The sequence below is a fragment of the Ascaphus truei genome, chromosome 17 (genome assembly GCF_040206685.1).
Source record: "Ascaphus truei isolate aAscTru1 chromosome 17, aAscTru1.hap1, whole genome shotgun sequence".
Taxonomy (NCBI): domain Eukaryota; kingdom Metazoa; phylum Chordata; class Amphibia; order Anura; family Ascaphidae; genus Ascaphus; species Ascaphus truei.
The window spans coordinates 39,870,500-39,891,886 of record NC_134499.1 but is presented as its reverse complement, the minus strand read 5'-3'; the positions used below and the strand labels follow the sequence as shown (position 1 = coordinate 39,891,886).

The 21,387-nt window shown below is 43.4% G+C and overlaps 1 protein-coding gene and 1 long non-coding RNA gene across 4 annotated transcripts in view; one reads left to right on the top strand and one right to left on the bottom strand.

Annotated features, from left to right (window-relative positions):
- The window catches only part of LOC142468378 (uncharacterized), a 43,813-nt gene extending 38,386 nt beyond the window's left edge, over positions 1-5,427 (top strand). For 2 of the 3 annotated variants that reach the window (XR_012788646.1, XR_012788648.1), the window contains one exon: positions 5,100-5,427. This is a non-coding gene — a long non-coding RNA (uncharacterized LOC142468378). The remainder of the gene's footprint in view (positions 1-5,099) is intronic. The other variant, XR_012788647.1, reaches the window with a different exon arrangement.
- A 4,520-nt stretch (positions 5,428-9,947) lies between these two features.
- The window catches only part of FGD3 (FYVE, RhoGEF and PH domain containing 3), a 145,066-nt gene continuing 133,626 nt past the window's right edge, over positions 9,948-21,387 (bottom strand). Inside the window, exons 18-19 of the mRNA XM_075574901.1 lie at positions 20,699-20,839; positions 9,948-11,782 (exon numbers count right to left, since the gene is read on the bottom strand). Coding sequence (XP_075431016.1) covers positions 11,558-11,782; positions 20,699-20,839 — 366 coding nt within the window. The 3' untranslated portion in view covers positions 9,948-11,557. The remainder of the gene's footprint in view (positions 11,783-20,698; positions 20,840-21,387) is intronic.

Here is a 21,387-nt window from a genome sequence, read left to right as displayed (position 1 = left end):
TTTTTCGGATACAGATTTAAAAAAAACAACGCACAACCTAAAACTATAACAGCCTGACAAACTGGAGTCAGCGTCTCCTAACGGGGAAATGGCGGTAGGAATTTTCCTATCAATGATTTTATCACAAACTGCGACGGCGAAAGATCTTTTTCAAAGTTGAAACTTAAAAACGATCTCCGCAGTCGCAGCTTTACCCGGGATTGAACACTCTTTTCTTGATGACAATCACATCAGATATACGTCATGAAAGTTAATTTGATTATATTATTTGTGATTTAGCAAATAAAAAAAACCCAGAAAGACACATGTAGATAAATAAAATGTTTGTGTTTGTAGTAATATTTGCAGAACTTCAACAAACGTTTTGAACATTATTCAATAAAAAGCAAACTGTATTTCTATTAAATGTGACCATTGTGTGTGGGGTCCCCAATTTATACTTAGCCCAGGGCCCCCCCAAAATTCTTAAAATGGCTCTGCATACCCAACATTAAACGTCCAAATCCAATCCCACATAGTTACTGTACATGAATCTGAATTACATTATATTCAAACAACTCGGGTGTGACTAGCACCAATTATGTGAGCGTGATTAGTCAAACTTCCTTAGTGTTAACTAAAAATAGATGAATCTTGCAACAATGCTACAAATGATTTAGAAATTCTTTTTATCAGCCAAAAGTTATGTGAGGATCAGAATTAACATTTGTTGAACTTCGGAAATAAGTTAAAGCTTTTTACAGAGCCTTCAGAATTCATAGATTCAACGCGTCTCTAATTTGCATATTCATTGCGCGGCTGTAAAAGGCATCATAAAACAAGTAAATGAGGCTCTGCAATATAAAACTATAACACAACATTGCTTAGGACTGGAAAGAATTGTTTCAATTATTTGGAATGACAATGCATGCAAATGAAGACGGCATTCCAAAAACGACTATGTCCCCGGGTTTTATTACAGTTATTTTATCCAAACTGCACAGACAGAATGTCATTTGGAGACGATAACAATTCATAAGCAATGGCAAGCCTGAATCCATAACTTCAGAAAATAAAGCGCTCAGTAGCACTTTGCAGAAGAAATATTATCTTTGCAATGCCGACTTTAATATGTGTAGTGAAAGTCCTAGCACTGCCGAAGGAAGACAGCGTGCAGATACCAATGATTGCAACGATATCGCCGTGATCGTCTGGCCATCTAAAATACAGATACTCCTGTACAGTACACACCCAATTTAGTTGCATTTAAACATCATCACGAGTGTGTGTTTACAGGTGGAATTACACATACTGTGTTTGTGCTGGCAATAAAATGCAATCATTGACACATTATATAATTTAGGACCTTATTCTAAATACAGTACACAGAAATTGCCTTTTGGGGTGTTTTTGGACAAAAATCCCCATTAAAGTGTATGGGTTCTTTTCCCCAGAAATAGCCCGAATGGCTACTACAGCATATACAGAATTAGGCTCCAGTGCAGGGTTTCTAAACCTGTGCTACTAAAGGTGTATGTACTCCTGTCTCGTGGCTTCTAAACGTTGGGTTAATTGAGAGAGATGAAAACAGAAGAATGTATTTTCTATGTTAAACCCTTAACATTTACCTTAAAGTAAGGAGAATATAGCAGTTCTCGCTATCTATGTACAGACATTTCAGCACACATACAGTACAAGTACCTGGTGGTACAGGAAATGCTACTTTGTTATTATCGTACAGAGCATTAAAGTAATTGTTACTCCGAATCCCTTAGCAAAATGCAGAAACCTTTCACTAGTCGGAGATGATAAAAAGTGTCAGTGATATTTTTATATTTTCAAAATAAGTTATATTTATTGTAAAACGTTTGAGGTAGCGAAATTATTTAGACCTGGATTTACTAAATGGTGCTAACCCTTTATGCATCGGACTGCCTACTCACCTTACTGAATAATGCTCTTAGTGTCGGGTGGAGGCTCCCAAAGCTCTGATAACAGGTATTGGAGCGCGATCGGTGTTAACGTCGATGGAGCTTCGATATCTGAACTTTGTGAATCGCCCACTAAGTCTTGTGATATAAAACCTTCACATCTAACGGTTTAAACCGGCAGCGTTACCTGAATGCGGAATATGAGGTTTGTACGCACAGTATGCCCTGTGCGCGGAGCACCATTTCACCCGTTTAATTAATGTACACCAGCTGCAGGTATTCTCGCGGAGCTCAGGACTTTGCACACAGAAGATTATCTGCGTTAAAATGCGTGTTCTCACATCTGTTCCCCGTTTCTATTTATTCCTCAGTGTTGCTAACCTTACTGCCTGGCTGAGCACTGTGTTTTTAGTTAATCTTTTTCTCTAATCTATACGTTTGTTATCCTGCCAGTATTAATGGAAAAGGCCCAGAATTGAACATCAAGCAGTGACCAAACGCTAGCATATGTTACACACGTGACCACGTTGTGGTAACCATGGCAAGCAGAGGTGATGGGAAGTGTGTGGATGCTGAGGCAGAGCGGTCAGACATATGACAACCAATCATAGGAAATGCCAGGATAAACATGTTCAATTTACTGTAAGATTCCTGCTGGATTCAGCGAGTAGGGAACTGACATTGACAAGTCCCAGCTCTGAGCTTAGGCTGGAAATAACCCCTATTACACAGTGTGAACTTGATTTGTTGATAGCGTTAGCTGCTGCTCTTTCATGTTTAAGATCAATGTAATGCACAAGAACTGCGCTAATTCCCACCTGTGTTCAGTCAATGATCGTCAGTGTTAAAGTGGCGCCCTACTTCCTGTTCCGAGCAAGACTTGGTTGCTTTTAATAACGGGAGTTCAGTATTATTACAAGACCACTGAATAGAAGAGGCTCTATTTAATGGTGCCTTTTAAGTAGAGATGGGCGGATAATCCGTTTCTCGGATTTTCGTGGATGTTACGCCCAAAATCGCAGTGTAAAATCCGCAAACGGATTTGGTTGGTTTCAATCCTTGCGGATTCATCAAAGACCGCCATTGGATATAATCCGGTGACCGATTTGTACAATCGAATCAGCGGATTCAGCGATCCGTTGGCGGATTCTTAAAAATCCGCCAACGGATTTGTTCTGGCCAAAGCACACCCTGATAGATGCATAGGGACAGACGGGTTAACTCAATCAAGCAAGGGAACCTTCTTACTGGCTGAAGTGTTAATTTGGGGCAACAACATACAAATAAAAAGGGGGGGGAAGTACTGAGGGAACACTGGGACATAAGATTAATGGAGGGGAGGGGGAGCTATGAGGGCAGTGGGATAAATGCAGGATATAGGGATAGGTAAAAATCAGTAACTTTCCCAGGATAGGAGAGATGACTGCTCAGGGTGGCTGCTGGTACTAAGAGACAGCACGCTGGTCTGGGCTGATGGGAAATTTACTGACATAATACCACCTGGCAAGGGGAGGGGGCGTAAAATACAACATGTGAAGAAAGAAGTAACCCACAAGATCAAAGACACTATGAGACGGTTGGTACTAACATGACCTATATATCGCCCATTTGACTTAAAATGGTGAAGAATTTAATGGCCGAGATAATGTTGCATTTTTCTCATAGACCATAAGGATTGTGTTGCCCAATAATTACAGTTACACAATTTTTTCATACCACAGTTTTGTTCAAAAACATGTTGCCGGTAATGCACCATTAAAGTGTTGAATTCAAAAATCTAGATATGGCTAAAAATGGGAATTGTGTTAATGTTTGGGGACGTGTCCCTAAAAATAGACAGGCAAAGGGTACCGATGCAGGGTGCAATGAGGTTATCTGCTTTTTACATGCTTATAACAGGTTATTCTAAATATAGTGGGACATTGTTTATGTAAAGCACAAATAACAAAAGAGATTACATAAATGATATAGTCAACAAACGCTAATATCTGCTCATAACCCAAAAAGATAGCGTGAACTGGTCTAGGGACTGACATTCTTTTTTGTTTAAAAAGCATGTTTCTCATTTTCTAAATCGTCTTAGAAAGGGCCACAATTCAATGTGCAGTTTCACACACAACATTGCATTCTGTACATTTGACATGACCATTTCCTTTTTGGGGGGGAATTTAGAAATGTAACACTCACCCTGGATCCACGCTGTCTGCAAACCAGAAGTTTCTTAAAGGGCTACAAAATGTCAAGTAACTCCAGATTTCAAAATAAAATGGCCTGTCAGACTTGTCTCTGGACAATAAGTGATTTTGATCTTCTGTAAAAATTAAGCATTTTTATGGCCAGAGACTTGATTGCTAGTCCTCGTCATAACTCAATCTTTGAGAGCTTGGATGAAGGTCAGTAAATGAGAGGCAGATCTTAAATCTTCCAAGGCATGACATGAACAAAATGAATTCTTACGAGAGTCTAAGTAATTATATTACCTTTTAGACTCAAAATAAAAGTCGTGTCCTAGATAAGCACAGTGAAGGAGTCAAATGGTCGTATCTCCAATCTTAAATCTCAAAAATAAGTCCAAGAGTAACTGTCCTGATTAAACCATGAAGATATTCAGCATTTTATTATACTGGCGTACAAATAGTTGATTTGAATTGCACACGTACCTTAAAAATACAAATAATTGTTTTTATGGCAGATCAAGACCTAGCCTGGTTTTTATGTTTGTCCAGCATGTATTGGTATCTGAGAATGACCATCCTGGGATGATGTGGGTGGCGAAATATGGCGTCACAACGTCTTCTGATTGTTTCTTTGTGCAATGTATCTTAAAAGACATTCTTTGGTGTTCAGCAGAATACAGTGTGGCCAGAACAAGTCTAAAAGATTGTGTAAGTTTACTAAACATAAAATATCATGGGTCTAACAACGATTCACGAGAATTACAGATGAATCTTTGTAACCGTTGCGATTAAATTAATACTAAGAATGACAGGTTGGCCGATGTTATATCTCTGATATTGGTTTTCTCATGCAAAAGTAGAAGTTGCGTTGGCATATTTGATATCTACGGGTGTATTAATTACAGAAACACAACAGTGAAGATGGCATACTTCTAAATATGATAGAAATTAAGTTTAGTATTTAATATATTCCGACAGCTTTTGATTGAAAAAGTTATTTCTTCTCCTCTAGCCATAAAAATATCACTGGGTGCAGATTGATGAAAGGGCGGCTGAGGACACACCCGGAGGTCAGTCACACCCGGAGGTCAGTCACACCCTGAGGTCACTCACACCCTGAGGTCACACCCGGAGGTCAGTCACACCCTGAGGTCACACCCGAGAAGCGTCTGATGAAAAACAGAACACGTGAATTCTCATATTCCAATCTCCACAGCCTCTCGGGGTAAATCATATTGTTATGTTGCAACGCGCAGGATTTCTGTTTGTTTATCTTTTTATTTTGAGGAATTTTCTGCATTTATTGTACTGTAAGTTCTTGTAATAATCTTTTTCTGTAACCTGAGCACTGTATTATTTTTATATATTAAACCTAAAATGTAATGTCTTGGGCTCTAACTGAACTTTGCATGTTTTGAAGAGTAATTACTTTTTCGGACACATTTTGCTACAATAGATTTTTGTGTGCTAAATACATATTTAGGGACCAAGAACTCAAACAATTTTTCTGTATCCTTGGTGGTAGAAGCGATTAAAGATATACTGTATATTGCGACGGATTGAGGGGGGGATTTGACTAATTTGAGGGACCCTGCAGGGAGATAGCTGTGTGTATTATAAACGTTGTCACATATACAAGTTCCGTGCTCACAGGTGTACTGTGTGTGTGACCGTAACCAGGGGCGAGGACAAGGGGAGAAAGCCGGGACAAGCCCAGGCCCAGTGGCTGTAAGGGGCCCGGCTAGCCTCAGCTGGAATTTGGGCCTTGCCATGGCTCTCCCCAGCAGCTGTGGGCCTCTGTTCCCCTCCCCCCCCTGGCCTCCCTCTCTCCCACATTGGCACCTCTCTGTCCCGCTCTGGAAGTCATGCCCAGCCTCCGGCACACACCGACAGTACAGAGGCACCCAGCATGGGAGAGAGGCAGGTCCAGCAGGAGGCCCGGCGTGGGAGAGAGGCAGGTCCAGCAGGAGGCCCGGCGTGGGAGAGAGGCAGGTCCAGCAGGAGGCCTGGCGTGGGAGAGAGGCAGGTCCAGCAGGAGGCCCGGCGTGGGAGAGAGGCAGGTCCAGCAGGAGGCCCGGCGTGGGAGAGAGGCAGGTCCAGCAGGAGGCCCGGCGTGGGAGAGAGGCAGGTCCAGCAGACGGCCCGGCGTGGGAGAGAGGCAGGTCCAGCAGGAGGCCCGGCGTGGGAGAGAGGCAGGTCCAGCAGGAGGCCCGGCGTGGGAGAGAGGCAGGTCCAGCAGGAGGCCCGGCGTGGGAGAGAGGCAGGTCCAGCAGGAGGCCCGGCGTGGGAGAGAGGCAGGTCCAGCAGGAGGCCCGGCGTGGGAGAGAGGCAGGTCCAGCAGGAGGCCCGGCGTGTGAGAGAGGCAGGTCCAGCAGGAGGCCCGGCGTGGGAGAGAGGCAGGTCCAGCAGGAGGCCCTGGCGTGGAACAGCGCCCCGCAGTGTTTGGAGAATCGCGGCTGCGATCAGAGGAGGGAGGTTTACGGCACTGGTCTTAACCACCTAACACCAGCTCAGGAGGCGCAAGCCGTGGACGGCAATTTGTGTCGTGCGTTTCTAGCAGACACATTGTGTGTTTTTATATGTATCTTCATAAAGAAATGTTTTAGCAGTGTTACACCAGGCACTCTTATTTTTTCATTTATTGGCAACAACGTGCTTTGAAGTGTTGGATAAGAATACACAGTTACAGACGAGATCGAGGGAGGCCTAAAGAGGATTAAAGGTGCCCTTTATATGCCTGCAATGAATATCCTTTCCTGTAAGGATTTGTGGGGTTAAAGTGGGTACCCTATCACAGGTTTTCATCACCCAGCATCTATATGAAGATTATTCAGTGGAGGAAAAAGAACTTTCTAAACCATCTGTGTGGCCAATAGGACTGGCATTCATTGTTCCAGTTTTCCACATCCTTACGGGACTGGTATCGTTACTGTCCTGTTATTTTGCGCCAGGAATTATAATTCTGTTTTATTCCATCTTTTTCTTTATCTAATGATTTTGGCTTCTCTTCCATATGACAAGAAGCAAGGAAATGAAGCGTACTCTTCAATGGTTGTTCCTGCATCATTTACTATGCATTTGCTCTTCTGGCTTTAATTCTGAAGACTTACCCACCTATGGTATTTAATAAGGAACAAGCGTGTGCATGAAGTCAGCGGGATTAGGCCGCGTTTATAGTGGGGGCACGCGTGTCACTCGAGCAATTTGTGCTCATAGGGTTTTTTTAAAATTTTATTTTTTAAATAGGTCGTTTTAAACTTGTAAACGTGAGAGAGAATGGGTTACATGGAGAATCTGGTTCACTTTATTGCTAATTCAATATATTTAGCCGAGTGAGAAAGGAGTTTTTAAATCCCGAAAAGGGAGTCGTAAAAGTGCGCCTATCTGAAGTTCTAGCATTGGTGCAAGCAGCTCCATCTGGACAGCGAGATACTGTATACAAAAGGAAACCGTGTGCCATTAACCACAAATACTGTACAGTATGTGCACCAAGATATGACTTAATCTCGTGCTTTATTTTCAGAACACTTCTAACAAATTCAATACTTGAATTGCTCGTCTTTCATAACTTTGGAAACCCCACACACTTTAGTTTTTTAATATTATGCATCTTTCCTATTAAGCAAACACACTAATTTATTCAATATTATTATATTAACACTGGCTGAGGTGCTATAAAAGCAGGAATATTATTACCAATAGCTGGGACACCCAAACTCTTCAAAAGGTGCAAACCATACAAGCAAAAACAAAGGGGCAAAGTATGGTTTTAAATGTTTAATACAGTTCTTAATAGTCATTTAATCTGCATTATAGGAACCAGGACTCTTACTTATTAGAAAAATGTTTAGATCTTTTAAACAAACAATCTAGAGAAAAAAAATAGAATTAAAAAAAAATAAGGGACAAAGAAAATAAAAAGTCTAATTTGAAAGCACAAAAAGCTCAGAATGGCAAATTGAAGCTTCAGAACAATTAATTAATTAAAAGGGAATAGAACTATTTTTTTTAAACAATTATTGTATTAAATGCTTTAAGAAAAGAACAAATTATTATAATATTTAATCTGTTAAACAGAACATAACAGATGACAAAGCAGAAAAAAAAGAAAGCCCCAGCCGCCGTGTGTGCGTGGGTGTGCGCAGGCGTGCAAAGCGCGGTGACACGACAGCCGCCGTGTGTGCGTGGGTGTGCGCAGGCGTGCAAAGCGCAGTGACACGACAGGCAAGAAAAGAATGTTGTCTTTCTTTGCAGCGCAGTGACGTGGTGTGACGTGGTGTGCAGGCAGCCAATGACAGGGCAGATATTGTGGACCAATAGGAGTGCAGGTAGTGTAGACCAATGGCAGTGAAGTGCTGTGATGTCATGGCCACGCCCCCTGCACAACCCATCGCTCCACAGACCACGGCTTTTACCCATGCGCGCGCTGCCAGGCGCTCAGATGTGCGCGCTGCCATGGCCATACGTTGAATTGAGAGCTACAGTACAAGCCCCCAGAGTACCCAGCAGCCTGGGTTACAAAAACCCTAGGGACTGGAAGCCTGGTATACAGAGGTAATGGTATACAGAGGTAATGGTATACAGAGGTAATGGGATAAACATGTGAGGTTTGTTATACTTTCTAAACTGTGTCAGCCATGAAAGGATTTTCATGGTCCACCCACTTCTGAAGTTCTTCTGCCTTCAGAAGACGCAGGTTTTCCTATACAATGTAATAAATCCGGGCGGGATCACATCAGCAGCTGAAATCCTCCATTCCCCACCAGGAAGAGGCCTCCTCCATGAGAACATTCCCCACCAGGAAGAGGCCTCCTCCATGAGAACATTCCCCACCAGGAAGAGGCCTCCTCCATTCCCCACCAGGAAGAGGCCTCCTCCATGAGAACATTCCCCACCAGGAAGAGGCCTCCTCCATGAGAACATTCCCCACCAGGAAGAGGCCTCCTCCATGAGAACATTCCCCACCAGGAAGAGGCCTCCTCCATGAGAACGTTCCCCACCAGGAAGAGGCCTTCTCCATGAGAACATTCCCCACCAGGAAGAGGCCTCCTCCATGAGAACGTTAAGAGCAGCGTGCGCTGCAGGAACCCGGCATACTGTATGCACTATACGACTGATCCAGAGTTTCTCAATACAGGTTCAACAGAAAGTTCTAGTGTGGGGTGAAATGGTAACAAATTGGCCCAGATGTTTGCCTCATTTACTCCTCTTCCAATGATTAACATCTCGATGTTGCTCTCCATGCCAACCTCTCACTGCCCATCTGAAGAGGTTAATATGATCTGAAAGGTTCATCATGACCATTCTTTTTACAGTACATGCATTATTATATTATAAATAAATGTGGAATAATGGCTACATGAAGAAACGTTGCATGGATGAAATCCTGGGCAGGCTATGTCAATGGGATAAAGCAATGCCAGTTGATATGAATGCCACTATTATTATTAGAATCTGTATACAGTTTATAATGCAGAACCATTGCCAGAATGTGACAATGGAAGGGATAAGAACAATATGATGGTTGGCGTTATTTAAATGTGTAGTAAAGATTTTATTTATCAGTGTTGTTAAAAATATCTTAGAAGAATACCTTTGATGCGGACACCCCAGACTACAGCTGCCAAAATTAAATTAAGCTAAAGCATTGCAGAAACCCAACAATCTGACAACGTTTATTCGCTTTAAATTAGCAGTAAATGTGCTTGTTACCAATAAACACACAGTATTGTTGCACTGTTAAATGGCAAGAAGATACCCACAAAAAACGTATTGTTTAACTCGAGCATGAAACTGGGTTTAAAATGGCTTCACATCACAGTAAACATAAATTACATAACTTTACACATAACCTCAGATGCTCTGTGCTAAACATTTTATTAGCTTATTTTTTAGATGTCTGAAAATATGTATATAACATTATTTACAAATCATAAATAAATCACAAATTACATTGGTTTAACCACAAATAATAATAATAAAAAAAAAACATGTTCCCAGCAGTGCTAAAAATGTTCTTGGTTAATACACACTTTATAAAAACATATCTAGGCCCATTAATACATGCTGGAGGTTCTTGGTTTTTGTTCCTTTAGTTTGTGTGGCTGTGTATGTTCCTTTTATATAAAAAACAGCATTGATTAATGCTTAAAGAAGCAATCCAAGCCTGCAAATTATTATAACTATATATAATTTTTTTAAAGCAGGGGTCTCCGGAGCCAGACCCGGTTCATTTCAGTTCTGAATTAGGTTCTGGTAATGCTCTCCTCAGCTGCCAGGGGTCACAATACGTCTGCTGTTAAAAGATTCTATATCCTGCGGACCAATAGGAAGCTGTGACATCACCGGTGTGGCTTCCCATTGGCCCATATAACACAGGAGCTTTAAACTTTAAAGCTCTGCTTGCTCAGCCGGAGCAGCCACCGGCACGTACAGTTATTCGAAGGCACGTATCTCCGGAAGCAGGGGACCCCCGGAGCTGAAATTAATGGGGTTCAGCTACGGAAACCCCCTGCTTTAATCCCATATAAAAAAAATTGCAAACTTGGATTGCTCCTTTAAAATGGATCAACATTATACTAGGAGCCTCTTGCGGGTAATTTTTTACTTTATCAGGTGCCATTTCAAACTATCGGAGACAAATGAGTTTTAGGAGAGCAATACTCAATATACAGTAGGACATGCACCACAGAAAGGCAATCCTGTATGGGCAAAAGAATAATGGATACGGGTCAGTGGCCAGCCACGATCGTTTACATCTTCTAACCCCAACCTGTCCGAATCTGAAGGGCAGGCAACACATTGCAGAACAGAAGGTAATGCTGTGATGGCCGCTCTGGCTTGGAAAGATTGAAAAGGCCGCATTTATGTAACTAATCACATATACAGTCTGCATGGAACAGCAGTAGGGATGAATTTTTTAAATACACATATACAGAAAAGGAGACCTGGAAGCAGAATCCGGTCACTTCTAAGGTTCTGATCCTTGCAAAGAACGAAAATACTTTGTCTGCCTTCAGGCATAAAACACAGACTACAGCAAGTCTCAACTCATTGTACACAGCAGGGGCTCAACTCCAGTCCCCAAGACCCCCCAACAGGTCAGGTTTTCAGGATATCCCTGCTACAGCACAGGTGGCTCAATCAGTGGCCCTTGAGCCACCTGTGCTGAAGCAGGCTTTTCAACTGAGCCATTGATTGAGCAACCTATGCTGACGCAGGGATATCCTGAAAACCTTACCTGTTGGGGGTGGGGGGGGGGAAGGGCTTGAGGATTGGAGTTGGCCGCCCCAGGTAGACACAGGGTAACCAGGACCGATATGACAAACATACAATGAAGGACCGCACAGTTATTCATACGCAGACACAAGAATGAAGTTACACGGATGTCAAAGTGCCACGATTAAAAGGTCCAAGTGGATGCTTACAGTCTGTAATAAAAGGAGGGGGGACGTGTAAGCCATGGTATTTCTAAGGGTTTTCAGTTGCTTCTGTAATATCATAAGTCTCTCCTTTTGCTGCTTTGCTGAGTATTTCCTTCCATTTCATTTGCAAGTCTTCGTCCTCCGCACTGAACAATAGATGCTGCTGTGACTGGCACAGTTTAAACACATGCTTCAGCTCCACCTTGTCACTGGCACTTGGCAAACTCACTTCATACCCTGGCAGCGGGATGGCACGTAGCGTTCGCCCGTCCTACAATGAATCAGAACATGTAAAATATTAGACCAATGGGTTAAACCTAAAGTAAACTTCGTATAATAATAATAGTTTTTTTAATTTAGTCGCAACAATGCACTTAGCTAAAGAGATGGCGCTTGGAAAATGTTACGAGTCCCTATCCTGAAGAGCTTACAATCTATACTTTTGACAAGAAGAGTCACAAGGAGACCCTGGGCACATTCCTCAAGGTGCAGAGATGAACCAGACACAGTGCAGCAAATCTGCAGCTCTGTGTTTATTGATACAATAGCTACCTATAATAATCCTTATAATTAGAAAAATAACATTTCATTTTAATCATCAGTCTTTAAATCCCAGAAGATGCAAACATCTAAATATCTTTAGTCTGCTCTGTTTATATAATGAGCGCTTTATAACCTCTCAGAAGAAGTCTTTAAACTAGAAATAGGATTCCGCTAGGATCAAAAGGAAATGTGCATCTGTGCGGAGCTTTGCAGTCGTGGTATTTAAGAGACGGAGTTAAACGCACTACGTACAAACGTTATATTTTATTGGTTGAAGGTTTGTGCATCATTCGTGAGAGAATAGGCAATAATGTGGTAATGCATTTGTATTTCTCCCCTTAGAGGTTACAGTAACAACCGTCGGGTAAGGAAGTAATAAGTCACCAGCAGCACCAATTACTTCTACCCAGCACAAAATAGAAACATTCTTCCAAGAATTCAGTAACTGTAAAATTGTTACTATACCAGTTATATATTTAGCTTAGTACTTCATTACAATGGCAGCAGTTATCAACAGTAAATAAATAAAACAGAAACATGGAGTAATACATATTTAAAAAAAAAAAAACTGAACTAGGAAATTAAAAATTAAATGTTAATAAAAAATGCTACAAATGTGAATGGTCAATCTGAAAAATCAATACATGGAAATGACAAAGTGTGCGGACAAACTTCTCCACCCCTACCTATTAATGTTTCCACCATAATACATTGCAGTTGTTTTGCATTTAAAAAAATATTGATGTGAAAACTTTTTATTTTTTACAGGGCCAAAAAAAAAGGAAGAAATTTTCTAAATATGGTTTTGCAAGTGGGCTCTGATAACAGCATCTCTAGAATTGCGGCTTTGGTCTCACGTACATTAGTACTGAGACACTTGTTGCCCTAACCAAACAAGAAATCCCTTATTGCATATATCTTTTTTCTATTGGGATTTTTACAGTTAGGGTTTTGTCCTTAATATTTGTAAGCTATTAAGCAAATCATAGAAAAACAGCAAAAACACATCATTGGTAAACTGCAACAAGACCTTCAGTTTCTTGTAACGATGTCTATATCTTTATATATCTATATATACACACATCTACATCTACATATATATATATATATATATATATATATATATATATATATATATATATATATATATATATATATATATATATATATATATAGAACTAAATGGGACTGCATCTTTAAACGCTATGTGCATGCTACACTATGCTGGGCATTGTGAACGTGCCCTAATAAAGCAAAAGAAAAAAGTATGTCGGACGGAGTATTTAGCTTTTTGGTAAACAGCCGCCATAACGGTTTCGTTGGTGCAATCGCACTGAGCCCCGCGGTTACAGACGCCCTGCGCTGTTCCCCACAAATTGATTGCCGGGGGAAAGCGTGGGGCCTCTAAGTGCCCCTTACCTTTCACTCGGCTTTGCCTCATTTCTGCGACACCACGTTGCCATGATATGAGTAAGGCTGCGCTTATAGTGATGGAGACAGCGACGTCACGTCAAAACAAATGCATAGCCGCCGTCGCGTGTGCTTATAGTAAGTGCGATGCGACGGCTTGGTCGCGATCGCTGGAAGTCATCTCAATTTGATTTTTCCATCGACCGCATCCTGACGTCGCCGGCACTATAAGCGCAGCCTTAGGTGCCGCCATGAAGCCGCTGAGATGACGACATGCCGGAGCAGGCAAGAAGCCCCGCACTCTCGCCACCTCTATTTCATTAGCACACGCTTGTGGAGATCTGCCTGTTCTAGATCACAGCAGTGAGGCGTACGCATCCACATTCCCATCAGTACGCAGAGCTCCCCACTAACCCGCTGCTATTCAATGCATTATTCTCCCGTGCTCACAACAACGGGACATTGCCCATAAAGATGAATCGCTGAAGTCCTCACACGTTTGTGTATGTAGTGAATACAGGTCAGACAGTTTTATGGCTACAGGAGAAGACAGGAAAGGAAAATAATACCCAAGAAGATAAAAGGCATCATAAAAACTGGAAACAATATGACATTGGGAATATCTGCAGGTACTGATCCGTCAGGGCATAAATTATCTTTACTCTTCCTGTCAATGTACATAAATCAACAGCTGATTTTTGATGCCTTGTGTGACTAGACTTCAGAAATTATATATATATATATAGAGAGAGAGACATATATACTGTAAATATATTTTATATATAGAAAAGGGATGACCAGAACTACTCCAATTTAAATATGCAGTTCGGATGTTCCTCATTGAGACCTTGACAAAGATGTTGATGGGGATCGAAACATAGATAAAAGTGCTTGGCGTGCAGATGGCAGAATGGCACATTTGGTCATGGCCGTTTCACCGCGCCCAATGGACCGCCGGCATTCAGCCGCAGATGGACCTTCCGCCGCAACAAATCAACCCGCTAAAATTCCAGCCGCCGGCCGTTGTAAGGTAAGTTTTACTGGTTCGCATAAGGGGTAATTTAAGGGGTTTTATGGATAGAGTAGGGGTTTTAGGGTATGAGCTGAGGCATTGCCTTTGCACCGAGCCTCGCGCTCGTCCCCTCAACAATTAAACCGATTGCCAGGGAGAGCGCAGGGCCTCTGTATCTCTCTTACCTTCTCCTTCCCCATATCTTCCTGTAGGGGCCCTCATCATGGCGCCACGATGTCAAATGGCGTCACGTTGCAATGACAATGGGACATCAGTCACGGCGTTGCCATGATGAGGGACACTGAAGAGATGGCGAAGGAGATGGTAAGAGGCCTCGCACCGAGCCCGGCAATATTCCCAGCCGGCCGTGTGCTTAGGATAAGGGCTTCGGCACTTACCTTAGCAGCAAAGCGGCTGGCGGCAGTTATTTGCTCGCGGCAAATGGTCTTGACCAAATGTCCCAGACCGTCCCCTAATGTCTCTGCTCCCTGCTAGAATACCAGCAAGCAGTGTCAGAACCAAGCAAATCCAAAACATGGACTTTTCTGTACCAAACCCAATACCAAAACTAAAAACACCAACGTAAGTACCCAGTATATAAACACACACACACACACACACACACACACACACACACACACACACACACACACACACACACACACACACACACACACACACACACAGTCTAGGGCAGGGGTGTGCAAAATTGGGGGGGGGGGGGCGGCAGCGGTTACAGAGGCCCGGCGATGCTCTCTAAGGCAATTAAATGCCGGGGGATCGCGCCAGGCCTCTGCAACTTCCCTTACCTCGTCTTCGGCGACACATCGCCATTGCAACCACGTGACGTCACGTGACCCGCTGCGTCATTTGACACCAAAGACACGGTATGGACAGGGGCGCGAGCAGTGGGGGGAGAGCAGACAGGGGGGCGCAGACTGAAAAGTGATGTTCTATAAGAAAGTTGAACCACTGGATATGTTTATGCCAATTTGTTTAATAATGTGTTTAATAGAAGTATAAGATCTATATTGGGTGTGTCTGGGGTTGCTGGGAAAAGCATAATTTCCATGGCAACTAAATTCTGGGCTGGATGCCAACTACCTATGAGTTGCAACAAAGTATAACTCCATAGAGACAACCCATTAGCAGTTAAACTCTGTTACTTTATCATAATTGTCTGTAATTTCTGGTGTACTATCCCTGAAAAGGTGCTCAGGATCTAAGAGGTTATTAGTGACAGCCTGTGTAGCCTCAGTTATTGGGTTACAAAGTCCTATGTAAGCGCGTAACACTGTAGCAGTCTGCGCATGCGCACGCTCTCACGCATGCGCTCTTTTCGGTCCTGTGAAAGCAAGAAACACAGTGGCCGGCATTGTGGTGCTGTGATCGGGAGGAGACAATTAACAACAAAAAGCTTTTTCTTTCCAGCTACTGGAAGTAGGGGAGTCGCCTAATATTTAGGGTCACCTTGTAATCAGGCAATACGGTACATTTTACAGTATAATGTAAGTTAGTAGTCATTTAAAATAAAAGACAAAATTAATTAACTTAGATCAACTCTCAGCTGATCCAAGTAGCTTTCCTGCTTTTTGTTGCTCTTCACAGGTGTTGCTGCTTTTCAGGTACAGATGAAACTAGTTGGCAGCAAATTGTAAGGCCTCGGTCCCGCTGCGCTCAGTGGCGCGGGCGGCCACACGCAAGTTCCCCACCAGCAGGGGAATCCTGCGGAGCCGGTCCTGTTCCCCCCTGGCTGCACAGCTTACTACACGCTGTGGCGCGTCAGCCGCTATGGGATACAAGAGAATGGTGTTCCCTAGCGTTGACGCGTCACGTGGTGTGGCTGTGAGCCAATGGGGAGGGGAGGCTTCGGGAGGAGGAGAGGCTTCGGGAGCGGGGAGGAGTGTGGGGGGTAAGCAGCGTGAGTGCCTGTCTCTGTCTGTGTGTGTGTGTGTTGCTTTACTTACCCGAGCCGTGGAGGGAGGGGGGGGGGAAGAGTAGCGGGTCCCTCCGCTCAAGCCACGCCCCCCCTCCCGCTCAAACCTCCCACTCCCGCCCACCTCCCGCTCCGGCTCCCGCTCCCTACAGACCGCATATCGCGGTCTGTGTATGTCAGCGCCCCGCCTGTCTGCAGTGCGGGCGCGCTGACTCTGGGAGCGGGGCCTTAGCCTAAGGCTGCGGCCAGGGTGAAGCGGGCGCAAGCGCGAGCGCGCTCGTGCTTAGAGCGATCAGACTGATTATTCTGAATGTGCTTGTCCAGGGTGCGGGTGCGTGCGCACGTGCCTGTGATCTTGCTGCTTGCCGAGACAGTCGAATTTGATTTTGCTGCTCGCTGATGCGTCACGTGAGCGGATCGCCCAATGAGGACGAACCAGCTCCGTGACATCATGGCAACGCCCCCCGGGCGCAACCAACAGGACATAAATCGCCGGAGCAAAATGAGCACCAGCGCGTTCTCATCCACCTAAAATGCTTTCCGGAGAAGGCAGAATTGTCCGTCAAAAGCATCTTTGAATTTGCCGCCTCTCTATTATCCTTACGCCAGATCTTAACGGCACTGGGCAAGTAGTGATACTCGGTACGATTAGACAAAGCAGTACATTCATTCTGATAAAAAGATAAATCCCTGAGCACGCACTTCTGCTTCAATGCCTCCAGCAGTGAGGCGGTTAAGCAGTTATTTGGCTTTATTTCGGCTTTCAGTGTAGTAAGGTCCCCAGTAAACCTCGCAGTACCCATGTACTAGTTACATAATGACAGCCTTGTACTAGAGATGAAAGACTCCCTCGAATATGCCGCTCTTAAAATGTAATAATTTATTGAAAACCATTCCAAAAAAAAAAAAATAATGAAAGTAATGTTCAAAAACAACTACACGGTTTTATATTTCGGTATAAAAGCTGCAAACCGTGACTGCCCAATTGGAAATGACGGCAGTCATAAAATTAGCAGACACACACAAGGCGTCTTGTAATTTTCAGAACCAGTTATATAACAAACAGAATTGTGTACTTACACAGCGCTTTAATGGAAAGCGCATTACGTACAAGTTACACATTTTATATTTGCACCGTTAGCAGTGGCATTTATATGATCACCGAGGGAAGGGTGGAAACGTGACAAGAACAATCACCAGGCTTCCCTTGCTAAGGGCATTGCCTTGGGTTTATGACACAAAGTTTATGATTTGCATCTGCAATATGTTGGAGAGGCTCTCACGTGAAGATTTGAGCCACTGATTGATCTACCTATGCTGAAGCAGGGATATCCTGAAAACCTGAGCTGTTCCTGGCCCTTCAGGACTGGAGTTGGCCGCTCCTGCTTTAGAGGTACTCTAGTTGCGGGCCCATCTGTAGGAATAAGAATGCTGAATCTGGCGGCGAGCCGACAAGATGGCCGCTTGATTGAGGAGCTCCATCAGTCCCGGGCACTAAATAGGAGCAAAAATCCACAGCGTGCATCTTGGACCGGCGCCAAACCGCTGACATCAGCTGCGGACCACCCGGGGAGATGAGGCAGCGACCGGAGAAGAAACAGGCAGCGCTGGAAGCATCACAATTCTTCCTAAGAAGTACACAGTGGAGACACACAGGATTCCAAGATGGCGGTGGCACGAGACCACACGCAGAGGCAGAAGCTGATGCTGAAGCAGGAGCAGCAGGAGGAATTGATGACAGTGCCAGACCCACTACCAAAGGTGATCTAGACAACCTATTAAAAAACATGGTGCAGAAAATGAAAATAGAGATGACCAAGGTAGTGGATGAACTAAGACGTGATTTGCATGGACTGGGAGAAAGAACCGACTGTCTGGAAGGAGTAGCAGATGAACTGATCTCAGCCCAAAATGTCACTGACCATGAACTGGTAGCTTAAAAAGCACAAGTAAACACCTTTGACGGAAGCGCTGGAAGATTCAGAAAATCGCGTCAGGCGAAACTATCTGATGTAGCCAGGTATCCCCATGGCTTCTAATCTGCCCTACCAAACATGCAAGCCCTGGTACAAGCGCAGGCAGTGTTAGGGTCAAATCTATGTTCTTGCTGCTGCAGCAGTAAACAACTCCCTTGAGTGACAGGGGGTGGCCCTAAGGCCTGGGTACTGCCATATCAGGGTCTCAGACTTTGAACCCTCCCCTGGGAACAAAAGGGGCTTCAGATCCAAATTTAGACAGATCCCCTTTCTCAGGGAAGTGGGAGAGAATTCCCTCCCTCAGGAGAGTGGGCACAGCGACCCCATATTCCACCAGGGGATATAGGAGTCAGGGATAGACCTTTGGGGGCTCAAGCCCATCTGATGAATGAAGACCATCCCAGAAAAAGAAAACCAGCTTTACAGGATTTTAATAAGCAAATGTTGGATATTGTTTTTGTACAGGAGACTCATTAAAGGAAACAGGATCAGCCCAGATTTTTCGACCGAGTCTTCTCTTCGGTGTTCTTCACATCAGCACACGTGAAAATAGGAGTGGCCACATTAGTGAGAAGGTCGGTACCATTTGCCCTGGAGGAAAGTGGCTCAGACAAAGAAGGTTGTTTTTTGTTCCTCGAGGGCAAACTCAGAAACACAACTATCACCTTCGCCAACATTTACGCTCCAAATGAGAAATCAGGCAAATTTTTATGAGACGACTTTTCCTAGATTATTGAAATTTGCTGAAGGAAAAATAATTATGGCAGAAGATTTCAACGCAGTATATGATATAAAAATAGATAAATCAAACCCCCCCAAAAAAACTCTTGAGCACACAAGACTCAAAAGATACAGATTTGATGAGATGCATACAAGACATAGCACTATGGGACATATGGATATATGGAAGGGAAAAAAAAGGAGTAAAGGGGACAACACAGAAGGAATAATATCTGGATCGGAAGAGGTATAGTCAGAATTAAAGATGCTATGTTTCTGGGGAAATAATATACATTTGAAGAAATAAAAAAAATATATATAATTCCATGTTCAGAATATTTCAGATACACACAAATTGGCATTTTATTATCTCACAATGTTTTCCACAAGGCAATACACACCCAACTGTATAGGAAGAGATGCGCACAATACAAACACATCAGAAAGGGATGATTTCAAATATATATTCTGTTCTGAGTTCTGTAGATAAGAAAAGCACTCGCATACGACTGTGCGAGAAAGATATAGGAAAATACATTTCTGGGGAAGAATGGGCAGAGATATGGGAGGCGGTGGCGAGCTCGTCTGTTTGTACTATAATTAAGGAAAACAGATATAAGATTATGATGAGGTGGTATTTAACACCGGAAAGATTAGCACATATTTATAAAGGAGCGAGTGCTCTGTGCTGGAGAAATTGTGGATGTAGAGGTATATTATATCATATTTTCTGGACATGTTCAAAGGCTGGTCCTTTCTGGAGAAAAAATGAGAGCGAGATCACCAGAGAACTTGGTGTTGTTGTGCCAAAGGATCCTGTAATAATGATTTGGGGGAAACCTGTACCAAATGTATCATATGCTACGAATAAAATGAATTGCATATCTTCTGACAGCAGCAAGATGGAAGCAGACAATGTACCGTCCTATCAGATCTATCAGGAAAAGGTAGGCATGTTCTAGAAATGGGAAAACTCACGGCATTTATGAACAACTCTACGGAAAGATTTGAAAAGACCTGGAATCCTTGGATAAGGGCCTTTCCAGAAGACATATCGACAGTACAAGATATACAAATCTAAATACATTTACGCAGAACAATTACTAGGTTTAGTGCCACTCGTGTCTCTTGCCACCCCCTCCCCCATATTTTGTTATTAGTACTGTTAAATATTATTTATTCTGTTATTATTAATACTATTATTTCTGTGTTGTATTGTTGATCTAATTATGTTGGTTTTATTGTCCCGCTTCTGCCTTTTCCCTCTTTTGTTCTGTACCCCTTCCCCCCCCCCCCAATATGACTGAAAACCAAATAAAAATTGTTTGAAAAAATAAATAATAATAAAAATAAATAAAAATAAATAAATAAAAGTATGCTGAATCTATACCGGGTCTCTAGAGAATGATCTGCCGGAGTGCGGAGCGCGGTATTAACAGCGACTGGTTTTTGATGACGTTCTTATTGCCTCCCATGAAAAACTGAAATGATCGGTGAGCAATGCATAGTGGGACCCCCTGAAAGCAAAGCAGACAGCCCACTTCCGAGAACGTTTATCTTCTTGTGAATGGGCCCGCCGATCGCTCTTACCGGACTGCACCCTTGAAGATAGAGAACAAGTGGTTCGTTCTTGGGAATGGAGACCCACACTTTGTGCCACGTCTTCCCCCTTTCTAGGAACAGAAGATTGCCACAGAACACACTGTTTCCTGGCGACAAGGAATTTCGCTTCTGAAAAAAAGAGAGAAAGAGATAATTCTTTAGAGTTTGACAGCGCAATGATTTCCCAGCTCACAGATCTCAATACAATCTGAATCATTTAACCCAGGGGGGCTCAACACCACTCCTCAACCCCCCCCCCCCCCTCACAACAGGTCAGGTTGCCAGCATCAGCACAGGGACTGAGCCTCTGATTAAGCCACCTGTTCTGAACCTGGGATATACTGAAAACCTGACCTGTTTGGGGGGGAGAGGGGGTATGAGGGAGTGGAGCCCCCCTGGGTACAATAAGGCTATGAATGCGCCATAACAGAATGAACCATAAAGTAGCGTGTCGCTTACAAACGTCTAAACCTTACGGTTATAATGAAAGTTTACGGTGCAAATTCATCAAGCGCCGGTGCAGTTTTATACAACCTGATCCGGCCATAACGCCTATTGTCTTGCAAAGGCGTGAACACCAGATCTGGTGTGCCAACCTGTACCCGAGCTGGGGAATCAGCCGTTATCACAATGTTGGCAATGACAACTTAAAAGTACTTCACTAGTTATAACATAAA